Source organism: Brachionichthys hirsutus, chromosome 19 (genome assembly GCF_040956055.1).
Source record: "Brachionichthys hirsutus isolate HB-005 chromosome 19, CSIRO-AGI_Bhir_v1, whole genome shotgun sequence".
NCBI lineage: Eukaryota > Metazoa > Chordata > Actinopteri > Lophiiformes > Brachionichthyidae > Brachionichthys > Brachionichthys hirsutus.
The window spans coordinates 3,443,942-3,456,362 of record NC_090915.1 but is presented as its reverse complement, the minus strand read 5'-3'; the positions used below and the strand labels follow the sequence as shown (position 1 = coordinate 3,456,362).

Below are 12,421 nucleotides of genomic sequence, written 5' to 3'. Positions count from 1 at the left end.
TGTGCTCTCAGAGTGCTTTTCTAGTTTCTTACACGACAGCAGACTGCAGGAAATGCAGTCCAACCCTTCCGGGGGGGGGGGGGGGGGGGTTAGGGTTGCACTGGGAGGAGGATAGCGATAGATGGAGAAATAAAGAAATGGAAGAGGGTAGTTGTTGAGGGAGATCCCTCAGCGGAGCCTCCACCGGTGAAATAAAATGCGTGGCTCGAGCTGGAGCAAGGAATCCCCCGGGATGAGCTCCACGCTAAAGTCGAGAGATCTCTGAAGTATTCTTTGTCCTGAGGGTAGGACTGTCCAAATCCAGATGTTGAGGACACAGTCGGTGATTGATGCCAGGAGGGAACATGGTGATTGGAAACTCACACACACACACACACGGTTAGTGTGTGTAAGTTAGTCAGGGATGCACACTAAATATTTCAAAGGGCCAAGAGAGAAAACAAAGAAACAAAGGGAAAATGAATATCAGAATCTGGAGCAACAGTCCCAGAAGAAGCACCGAAGGAGCCCCCCCCCCCTCATTCTCCTAGTTACAACAGAAATACAATTGTTTGATCTCCACCGCTCTTGTTGCTGCTGTAAACCTCCACCCTCCCCAACATGCTCGCTGTAGAACCCGGGAAACTGAGGAGGCCAGCCAGCGCAGCCGGGTAAACAGTCAGAGCCAATATGTTTACTCATGCAACCTGCAGAACGCTCGATGCCACCAGGGACACGCTGTTCATTTGTACCATTTTTATGCACCTTCCCACTTTAAGAGAACAGCCTCCCTCCAGCATCATCATCATCATCATCTTCACACCTGACTTAACCAGGCTTATGTGAAATATTTCGTTTTCTTATTGCGGTTGACTGGGAACTGAAGATGCGAGTGGTGTATATGAAAACCAAACCGAACCGGAACCCCATTTCCTCTTTGCTTGAACCTTTTAAGCCGATGCTGTCGGCTGGACGGCGCTGTGTCTGAGTTAGAAGCGTTAGAGGTGGTGTTAATAACCAAAAGAAAAGGAAAGGAAGATAGCCTTTTAGAGTTTTGTCTCCATGTTTGTTTTTTCTGGTTTAATTTTAGCTCTGCCCTGATTACAGGACACTTTCTGCTCCACTCCACAGAAACCACTTCTCTCTCTCTCTCTCTTTGAAGAGAATTCATCAATTAAGGAACCTAATGTTTTTTGCAAAGCCGGTTTTTGATTAGAATCCATCTGACGCTTCATCTGTATCGACTGCATCACCTAAAGCTCGTCTAACCGGTCGCCGTCGCTTTAATCGATGCGGCGTTCGAGGTATTGACCAGAGACTTTAGGTCCGACGACTTGCTAATGGGTTGGGATGATACCTGCGCTCGCTGTAGCTCGCAGGTTCCATTGTACATCCTGGATGCTGCACAGCCTTATCTGTTTCCGGTCGCACACTCACGTGCAGAAGCATTTTCTCCGAGATGGCGATTTCCTTATCCGTACATTGCATGAGCCCAACCCATTCATTAGCATTGATTTCCCTTTGAATGACAATAAATGACCATCTCGTTGTCCTTTACCTCCCACTCCCACCCCCCCCCCCCCCTGCTCCGGCTCCATGAGGATGTTCCTCCCGGACACTTCCGCCGGTGAACTCTTTAATTGCTCGCAACAGTTGGAGGTTATCAGCTGGCTGGCTGGTGAAGGTCTGAATAATAAAGCGAGCTGAACAAAGCACAGGTGGAAAACAATTATCAAGGAGAAGATGAAGTGTAAAGCCTCGGGGAAACAACAGGTTTGCACCCAAAATAACAACTGAGACCAGGGCCGGATGCGTAATCCCGTACATTCAAAACAGCGAAAGAACAGGAACACATCTCCGGTTCCTCCCACTGAGCAGGACTGAATTAGAAATATACCCGATATGGATGCTGTTATCTTGTGCTGGCAATGCCAGCGGGAGCCGGAGTCAACACATTAGTAATCGGACTTGGAAGTGCAGTTTGTGATCTGTCGTGGAGCCAGTCGCCGCGGGCAACGTGGCTTCGGCTTTGGGGAGCTGTCGTGTCCTTCCTGAGAAATAGGAATTAGTTTCATTGGAGTTTTTGATTTGTGCCATCCATGATTGCCTTTCTTCAATCTTGGAATTAGTGCTCATGCAGTGAGCCTCACCTCCAATCCAATCCATAATCCGATCCATACGTGAGCCCACGACGTTCCTCGTTAGACGTTTCAACGGGAACGGGAGCAAGGAAGCGGATACATTTCACAGATTGCGTCAAATCAGCGAGGGTCCCTGTCGACGGCACCTGAGCATCTGTCACTGAGCTCAGCCTCGCCTCACAGCTGTGGATATTTATAGCATTCCAAAAGCTAACTCCTCACATGTGCTAGTAAACAAGTCTGTGATATCCCGTAGTCACTGTTAAAGGGATAATAGATCATGTGGTGTAGCAGACTTTATACGGCACCTCATAGATCAAGATCAGAACACAAGATCATCAATGAGGTCGTTACCGGCCACAACGAAGTTACGGTTTCTGTCTGTTTGTCTGTTTGTTAGCAGGATTACAGAAAATCTCCTGGGTGGATCTTGATTTTTATTTATTTTTTATCTGAATTGGGATCCCATCAGATTTTGACAGTGATCCAGATACCTGTCTGGATACAAAAAAATCAAGACTTTTCCAAATGGAGGTTTTTTCCAAAAATCATATCTTGCTAAATATATATTCAATTCATAACCAAAAATCACAGTCTATAAAGGGGTCCGATATGAACCATCATGGAAAATGTCTTCTGGATCTGATCCAGAATGAAGTCAGGAAAAAAAAAAAGACTCCAGGAGGAATGGAGTCAAAACATATTTGATGATCCAAAGGAGAGTAAATGAAAGTGGAACAGATGTGCATGCTGGCCGGGGAAGGTCAGGCCGAACGGTGGGACGTCTGGGCAGGTGAGGAATCAGACACGGAAAATGTAACTGGATTTTGGGAGTTGCAGCTTTATGGGAGAGTCCGGGGAAAATCAAAGCGACGTTCCTGGTTCTCGGAGTAGGAGTACATTTCATTTTGGTTGACATCCAAATCCTGACATCACACATCCCTGATGACGTTTCCTTCCTTTTCAAACAGAATTCCAGCAGGAACCTTGTTTATTTTGCTTCCGACCATCTTTGTAAATCCATTTCATCCATTCAAGCGTGAGCATCCGGGAGTCGACGCCGCGTGACCGCGACGCTAAAGTTTGGATCGATTTTTAACACCAGCTTTCGTTCGCGTTTGTGTAATTACCATTTATTTAAAATTTAGCAACAGTGAAATATTTAAAAATGAGGATTGGTGGGAGAAGTTGTGCATTTTCAAACACGCAAGGCGCACTTCACTCCCGTCTTCCATCACGCCTCCGCCATTCATCCTCCACTCTCTGGCCTGCAGGCACTCTGACTCTGAGTCTGAACTTATTATGCGTCTCTCTTCTCTGAATTTCGGTGCACTCAGCCTGTGAATGGAGAGGAAATGAGCTGGTTCTACCTGCGTCAGCAACGGAAATGGTTCTGCCTCAGACGGCACGGCTGGGAAAGTGTAATGAGGAGGCACAGGTTTTCCTGAGACGGAGGTGGCCCAGCGCTCGGGATCGGTTTCTTTCCCGCTCAACCAATCGAGCGTGACACGATTTAAGCCTCCCGCTGCTGCGGGTCAATTCCACCAAACAGATTTTTGAAAATGTTTAACTTTTTTCCTCTAAGACCGCTCCAGGCTCTTTGTCCTCTCTCAGAACTAACCAACCAAAACGTTCTATTTTTCTCTCACCGACTCTCCGTCGGCTCGACCCCGGCCGCTCCATTTTGGATACTAATGTCGTCCTCCTCTCCTCAGCAGGGATCGCTGAGGGGACTTTCATTCTTTCGCTGACGCTGTCTGATTCTTTTTGGACGGTAATGTTCCCACTCAAGGCGAGTGTCGGGATTATAACGCCTTCCTGCCACGACTTTGAATATGACCGGCGTAGCGTGTGCTGCTGGACACACACATAAAAAAAAAAAAAGTGCAATCTCGTCTGTAGAGCACGGGAGAAGCAAACACGTCAGCCTGTCCGGCATTTTGATAAATGGCCTCGTGTGCGCCGGCTGTTGTGGCAGAGAGAGAGAGAGTGAGAAAAGATGGAAAGAAGAAGATTGAGGAAGAGAATGCAGGGAAGATGAAGATGTGGCGTTTGTCTGATCCTTGAGACGGTAGCCGTTTCATTACCTCAGGGACTTCAGCAGGAGATGTCTTGCGGTGGATTTATTATTATTTATTTTTTTGCCTCGTTGCTTGTCGGAGTTGCGGCGTCGGTACATAAACTTCTATGTTCTTTGCTCTCTCTGGGATTTCTTCGACTCCCGTTTGAGCCTGCAGCCCAGGACTCGGTGGTGATGGATGAGCTTTTGTCTGTCCTGTGAGGATGGACGGGTCACCAAGGGTCACGACGGTGATGGAGACACTTCCCTGCTCTGCCCTCGTGACCTACGTTCCCTCTAAGGTGCGCGCGTGCACAATTGCGCACCGCTGATGCAGTCTTTGCGCAGCTAAAAAAATCTCCGCAGCGCACAAAAACAACGGTACACACATCCTTTTCTTGTTGATTTTATTTGTTTTATTTGTTGATTTTTATCACTTGTTTTTATGTTATGTATTTTTATACTATTGTGCACTTTGAGATTTGCTTTCAAATGTAAAGTGCGTTTAAAATAAAATGTATTATTATAATGTTGCTCAAAGTTGTCCAAAGGACTGCTCGGCGAGTTTGTGTGTTTGCTCAGACGCATGAAAAATTAAAGGGAACATTGCTCGTAACATTTTTTTTTTTTATTAACCTCTTTGGGAGAACTGGTCTATTCCTTTAGAAATAATCGCCGGTTGGAACGTCCCTTCATTAGGACTTCTCTGACCTTCTCTGACCTCTGTGTCCACCAGTGAAGAACAGAATTTCTTCCTTTACATCCAGCTTTAAAGGCGCTGCCATACAGGGAGGGGCGGATCCTCTCATTTCCATGTTCACATGCCTCAAAGTCTTTGCTTCATGATCTCCATTCATCTCTCTCTAACTCTCCCGGCTAGATTTTCTTCCAGGACAGATCAGCTTCATTGATCCCAATTGGAGTTTAATGGCAAATTAGGCGAGGCACCGATTACCGATTTCCTTCGTCTCTCGTTTTCTCCTTTCTGCCCCATAGATCTTGTGGCCTCATTATATACAAATAGCAACTGAGAGATGTAAAAAAAATGCTCCTGTTTTTCATTTTTAGACTCCTACAGCACTCTTTAGGGGGAAGCGAACCCCTCTCAGTGGAGCCCCCATTACAAGCAGATCAAACGCCTCCCTTGCAGCCCTTCTCCTTTCTCACTATCTCTGTTTTTTTGTTGCCTCCTTTCATGTTGGGGAGCAGTGGCTTAAGTGGCTCTATTGGAGCTCTCTGATGGGCTCTCCAAAGAAGCCTGTGCGAGCTTAGGAAATGAACTGCGTTCATTCTAAGGCGGTGACGCGTGTGGGCGCCCCCTGCTGGTCGCTCTCTGATTTGTGCTGCATGCGAATGGTGAGGAGGAAGAGGAGGAAGAGGAGGGTAGTGAGGGCAGGAAAAAAAAAAAAAAAAAAAAAACCACAAGGCTGGCAGGGAAGAGGTCAAGAGAATAAAAAGGATTGTGATGAGTCATGCATCTTCGTTTGTTTCCATTGTATTTCATTCAAGACTTTTATTCATGTACAATGAATAAAAGTCTGGAGAAACGCATGCTCCCACAGCGCCCCCATGTGGACACCCTGTGTAAAGACACGTTTGGAAAGTCGCTGTTAATGAGCTGACTGCAAGCCCAGATATTCCAATTGATGATCACTGATCTCACAGATAAAACCGGTAATTCTAACATTTCAGCATTTAAATCTGTTTTCCTGCGTCCGCTTGTATCTCAGTTTCATTCTCATGAAAAGGAAATCGCACCGTGTTGCTGTTGTTTGTTCTTTCCTCAACAATCCACCTCTGAATTATTCATATTTCTGTAAGAGCTCTGTTTTCTGAATATTTTTTGTATTCACCTGCAGCCCTTGCAGGGTCGTTGGTTTTTCTCCTCAGCTTACCTGAGGAGTTGCTGAAGGCGCTATGTTAGGGAGGGGGGGCGGGGGGGTCTGGTGTTCGTCCCAGAAGCCACAAAGACTGGATGCTACAGGGCCCGTTTTTATGGCCCTGCATTTTTTGCACGTGTTCAATTATTCAATGCATATGAAGCAGAATTATTAGTATTATTTAAAACAAGTACTTCTGCTATGTGAGCATTGACCGCTTCATGACTTCAGTCTACGGTCGGCGTGTTGCGGCTGTTCGTTTTAGAATATTTGCTCCTATAATGATGAATAAAAGGCGTGAGGATCACACTTAAATTTGTTCCAAAAACAGATTCCTTATCAGCTCAACTTTTGCTTTACTTCACTGATGATTGAACTCACCTGCTTAAAAGATGATAAATGCAAAAATCAAACGCTTCCTACAAATATATAGATTTAATGTATAAAATTCAATTTGCAGAACAACACTTGCGTTGCTTATATCAACCACAGGGTTGGTCTCAGTTGTTTATTTGCAAAAAAAAGAAGAAAAGAGGAATATACTAACAAAGAATTATTCAGTATGTTATGCCACAAAGTTTCTCTGAGGTTTCTGACTCCAGAGTCCAAATCCACTTTGGATTTGAGAGAGACGGTGCTGCATAAAAATGTACGCACACCAAACTCAGATATGGAGCACATAAAAAAATCAATTTACTTATCTTTAATAGTATAAATATGTATTTCTTGGAGCAAGACTCTTCATATCTCATCAGTTCCAGTGTGTGTTTACAAGTGATACTTGCAGAATTTAAAGAAATAACCTCTTTATAACCTTTTTGAAACAATCCTTTGCAGAGTTACAGGGGAGACTGGCACAATATATGCATTTATTATGCAGATGTTTGTTATGTATTGTTTGTAAAGAAATCCATCGGACAAATAATACACCCAGGCATAAAAAGTAGAATAGTAAAGTAGCCCACGATAAAGGCCTTAAAAATACACAGCTTGATGTAAAGATAGTCATTTGCCTTCTTAGGCACAATTTAAGAAAATAAATTATACTAAAAGTTAAATATAATATTTTTGATGACGTCTCCTTTGATTTCGAATCTTTCCAGGTTTTTAATTCCGTCCTGAGAGCCGGTGAGAGCTCTCCCAAAAATAAATAATAATAAAAAAAAAGGCGTTTGTAAAAATGCCGGCGCACTATTTACCTCCGCGGAGCGCGTGACCGCAGTTCCGCTCGGGCCCGCCCCCCGTCAGCAGCCTCGCCAGCCGGACTGACAGAATGACGCTCGTCGCTCCCACCAGGATGGACTGTCTGCTCCAGCGGTGCCACAAAGATTCCTGCTTCCACTCCGGCTTCCGCTCTGCTGTGCTCATTTTATGTTTGGTAAGAGTTTACGTGACTATTTTTAAGGACTTTCATATTAATTTATAATTAGCAAACTTTACAGAATAAGTCTTAAAAATAATCCACCACAAAAGGATTTCCATGCGGGAGATGCTTAATTGTTATTAATTGTACCCCCCCCCCAACATAAGCCTATTTTTGTTGGCTCTCCCTCCGTGTTTGTCTGCGCAGAGAAGTAGGGCAGATTATAAATTGGTCACTGTGTCCAAGCCGAGGCCTGACTCATTTATCTGCTGCAGACAGCGGCCAAATAATAAGAGGATAGATCCTGAATCCAATCCAAACATTCCCCTCAGAGGGCAGCAGATAATTAAATTGAGTTAGAACTTCGCCTCATTCGACCATGAAATGCCATTAAACAGCCAAAAGTCTCAATCATTTCTGACATGCCAACATGCTTGTAAAATCTTTGAGATGTTCCTGTGACATTTTTTTTTTTTTTTTGCATCCTCATCATCACGCCAAACTTCTTCCTCTGCAGTTCTTGGTTCTGTCCGTGTCCGTGCATCCCGGGTTGTGGTCCATCGGGGCCCGGCTTCGTTCGGCCTTAACGGGGAGCTACGTTCCAGGCCACCACTCCGTCCTCCTGCTCAACAGTCCCAACGAACAGGCGGCCAAGGACATTGGCAGGTACGGCGGCGAATGGAACCGGGCTGCGTCCCGCGGCGGGAGCACTTTAGAAGTAAAGTATAAATATCTTGAGTTAATCACAATAATCAGCAGATCAGAATTCTGGTATTAACTGTATTTGTGAGAGAACAGAACGGTGCTGCAAGTGTTTATAACTTTGCTAACTTGTTTTTATTTAGGTTAGCATGGCTAACGTTGTTCTTCAGTGGGCCAAAAGTTGACCTACTGGAAGAAACTCAGGTCAAAATTGGTGCTTTAAATAATTTGTCTCAAACAAAAATTACAAATGTTTCTGATAAATCAGGACTACAAAATGTCCTAAAATCAAGCATAAACACCATTTGGAAACATGAAGATAGTCTCTGCAATATGTTTAAATGCATCAAATCTACACCTTGTTAGCTTAGCGTAGCACTTGGGAGAAGAAACAGGATGACACAACTAAAGCAAACAAGTTTATTTCCCCCCAAAAATCCTAAATGAAACGCCGCCTTTAACCCGCAAATCTACGGATTTCAGAAATATGCAAAAAAAAGTCGGCGTCGACAGGGAACGTCTGACTTTCTCTGTCTCCAGAGACTACATTGCGGTCCTCGCCGACTCGCGCCTCCTCCTTCATTGGCGTTTTAAGCTGCATGTAAATGAGCTCCATTTTCAATACACCAAGAGACCAAAGTTCGGCTTTGCCAGATATGTAAATGGCCTCTTTCACAGATGCTGGGCGGAGGAGGGCGGCCCAGCCGGAGCGAAATTCTGATCGTCTTTGTGGCCCTCCTGCTTGTGTTTGTTTTTCTTTTCTCTTTCCACGCATGCCCCGCCCTTTCCATCCATCCACCCGCTGCGCTGTCTCTTTTTTCCAGGGCAATCATGGAGAGACGGCTGGCGGCCAGCGTTAACATCCTCCCCAGGACCTCCACAATGTAATTTTATATTTGCTCACCTACCTTTACACAACTTTGCACACTAAAACTAAACTTAGTCGCCTTGTCCTTCGCATAAATAGACGTGCGAAACGCAAACACAGCTGACTGCTTAGGAAAAGCCGCCGTCCGGCTGCAGCCGATTTGCTTCTCTCAGATTTACCGCCTCTTGAAATGAACCTTCGAAAACAGGCGGTCAGTCGCACGCAAAGGGGTTCGCGTTCCTGTTAATGCATAACAGCAAATGAAACAAGGATCGCAGAAAAGTAAACGCAGTTAGACCTGTTAAATAAATAGAGGTTTATCCTATAAATAGAGGGTGTGGTTGGATTAGTTTTAAGGGGTGACGGAGGCGAGCGCGAGTGGGAGGTGCGTGTTTCAGTTCTATCCAGGCTTACTTGGTCTTAAGCTTTTTATTTTGACATTCCAGGTTTTACTTGCTGCTTTTTAGGCGACCATTTGTGGAGGAAAAAAAAAAACCCCATCACGTCTAAAGCAAAGAGACGGTTTTTATACGTGACAGCGTTAAAAGCCTTTCAGGGACAGTTTGGCGTTATCAGTCTAAACCACTTTGGACGTTAATAAATTCTCGCACGAGGTTTGGATCGCTGTGTTTGTTGTAAACAAGCTTCACAGGAGATTCAAAGGCTTCTGCATCGCAGGTTTGTTGCTGCTTTTCTTAATTCATGCAAGGAGCACAACACACGTCTAACTTTTTTTTTTTTATCTTCAGGTACTATTGGAAAGGTGAAATCCAGGACGCCAGTGAAATTCTGCTGGTGAGTAATTCCTCTTGAGATGAACGCGTTCTTGTTGGAACTGCCAGACGAGCTGCTGCTGCTGCTGCTGTTGTTGCAGCTGGTGAAGACAAAGACCTCCCGGATCCACAGAGTCGTAGATTACGTGAGGTGAGGCGTCTCTTTTATGGAACTTCAGATTAGTGAAAAACTACATAAAGTAAAGGTTACGTTTCAAGCTAAGTGTGTTTTACGCTGGGCCCGAATTAAAGGTTAATTTCACTGTTTTACTTGACTGTCGAGCTCGACAAAAGTCCCTCTGTGTTTCCTAATATTTAGCTTTAAGTTGCCTCAGACTGAAAATAATCTTCCACAAAAATCCATATTTATTAATTTATCATCTATCCTTGAGCACATTTTAACTACCTGCAGGTATAATCTGTGTTTAAAACCTAAACATGGGAACACAATCACAAATTCTACGTCTTTTCTTTCGTCTCTCATATTTTCCGTGTTTGATCGGATGATCCCTTCGAGGTCTTTCCACCCGTACGAAAACCCAGAGGTCCTCAGCTTCCCGGTGGAGGACGGCAGCCTGGCTTACATGGAGTGGATGGATGAGGCCGTTCCAGATGACTGACGCGACCTCTGGAGTGGACGGACAGCAGCCAAACGAGGACGCAGAGCCGCGAGCGCAGGCTGCCGTCTGCTTCGGAATCCCGAACGTCTGGTCCGCACGTCCGGTGCATTCTGGGACACGAGAGCGATCCTCGTCTATCTGCAGTTCAATAAATTATTGATCTGTCAGTCTGGCGAAGATTTCCTTGATTGATGCTAACGCTATAATCTGCTAGCTCCATCATTATCCAGAAGGGATTCTTTATTGTTGGTGCAGTTTTCTAAATCTGGATGATGGGTGCGGGGAACAATAAGCCGGTCCGATTTGATCCAGGTCTCGTTCCGGAACCAGAATATCTCGTTATCTGGTTTACATCTGTTTCTAGAGAAACATGCCCGTCAGTCACGCTATCCCTTTGTTTGGCAGTTATGCAGCTCAGTCATGCACGCTAACCTTGTCACGCAAAATACACACTAAGCCTCGGCCTGCAGAAACGGTTTCCGGTATGGATCCCCCCCCCCCCAACGATAAAGGAACCGCAGACACGGTTCTGTTGGGCTTTGTGTCGGTTGAGCCTGAATAATCTTCTGCATCAGGCCTGGAGATCAAGTCCCTGGCGTTCCCTGTCTGTGTGGCTCAGAGCACGAGTCCCATTCACATCAGTATGAACCTGCTGGATAGGTGCATGTGCACGTGCACGAGCCATGACTAATGCATGCCTATTTACAAATGAAGGGTGTGTCAGTATACGGTATTTACACACACACACACACACAAAAAAAGCATCCTGCAATTTGATGAAATGCTCACTAGATGGCGGTGTTTCAACGCGCATCAAAACTCACGCAGCTGACAGCAGGTATTCAGGTTTTTTTTGTTGTTGTTGCACTTTTGCACGACGCGATCTGTTCTTTTTTCATCCCTCTATCACCCCGATCCAACCAGGAAGAGGCCAGAGAAGCCTTCCTCCTCCGCTTCATCAGGTTCAATGAGGGAGGGGACTTTTTGCTTCCTCCCCATGTGTTGGTGGAAGGGAGGGGGGGGTGCTGCGCTGCACCTGGAGGAAGTCCCGACTCCCTTCCTGTCGTTGCTCCTGCAGCTGCGGGATGTCACCTCTACACATCTGTATCACTTACGTCATGAAGATTCACGAATTCATTGCACGAAAGACAAATAAACCTGTCTGTCGCCCGATTTGCGTGTTTTTTGGTGAAGTGGGTGGAAGCCGAGAACCCACGCAGACAACGGGAAGTACAGAAAGGCCTCGAGTCGGATTCGAACTTGTGACCCTCTTGCTCTGAGGCTGAGATGGAATTTTGAGATGACCCTGTGGGAAATCCGATGGAAACACTTATTGCTCCTTCAAAGGCGCGCAGTCGTGCGTAACGGCGCGCGTAATTGTACTGTTTTGCAAACGGCACATCCCTCAACTGCAGATTAAATGCGCACATTAGTCTGATGGGGACGCAGGTTTAATCAAGACGTTATTACGCGTCACCTCCTCTTCTTCCTCTCCTTCATCCATCCATCCCTCCCCCACGCTCCTCCCACATCCCCGCCTCTGCGCGCCCCATAACTCACCGTCTGCGCACACACGTGTTTTGTGTACATCCATCCGCGCAAACTGAAAATGAGAGAAACTGAGACTGGAGCCACTTGGCGAGGTCATCAAGAAGCGCGTTTACCCCCCCCCCCCCCGAGCTGCTGCCCGGATTTCGTCATCAGAAACACACGGAGAGGCGCGCTGCCTCGCTCACTCTCTCTCCAGCTTGTGGAGACAACACACACACACACACACACACACACACACACACACACACACACACACTGGAGACAACAGTCAAGATGCAGCAGCAGGAGAGCCTGACTTCTGATTCCCTGTCAGGTAAATGCAAAAGGCGGACGCGCCTCTGTCATCACGCTTTCTCTCTTTTCTCCCTGGCTTCTCTCTCCATTCTCTCTCTCTTTATCCATCTGTGTTGTGCAATCAGAGGTAAAGATGGAGGTGTACCTTTGGTGGTGTTGATGGGGGGGGGGGGGGGGTCCTGCTATACTAC

At 46.0% G+C, this 12,421-nt stretch overlaps 1 protein-coding gene across 1 annotated transcript; it reads left to right on the top strand.

The window, feature by feature from the left end:
* The first annotated feature begins 6,595 nt into the window (after window positions 1–6,595).
* On the top strand, window positions 6,596–10,483 carry zgc:63972 (protein CutA homolog). The gene is made up of 6 exons (XM_068752488.1): window positions 6,596–7,437; window positions 7,940–8,088; window positions 8,949–9,008; window positions 9,742–9,787; window positions 9,867–9,916; window positions 10,283–10,483. Exons 1-6 carry the CDS (start codon window positions 7,333–7,335, stop codon window positions 10,383–10,385), a joined length of 513 nt encoding a protein of 170 aa, XP_068608589.1. The 5' UTR covers window positions 6,596–7,332; the 3' UTR covers window positions 10,386–10,483.
* The last annotated feature ends 1,938 nt before the right edge of the window (window positions 10,484–12,421 follow it).

Bases quoted from the DNA above. Each gene is read 5' to 3' on its own strand.
- zgc:63972 (XM_068752488.1), top strand. From the start codon at position 7,333: ATGACGCTCGTCGCTCCCACCAGGATGGACTGTCTGCTCCAGCGGTGC. The intron at 7,438-7,939 runs GTAAGAGTTTAC...CTTCCTCTGCAG, and splicing joins CTGTGCTCATTTTATGTTTG to TTCTTGGTTCTGTCCGTGTC. The intron at 9,917-10,282 runs GTGAGGCGTCTC...GATCCCTTCGAG, and splicing joins AGAGTCGTAGATTACGTGAG to GTCTTTCCACCCGTACGAAA.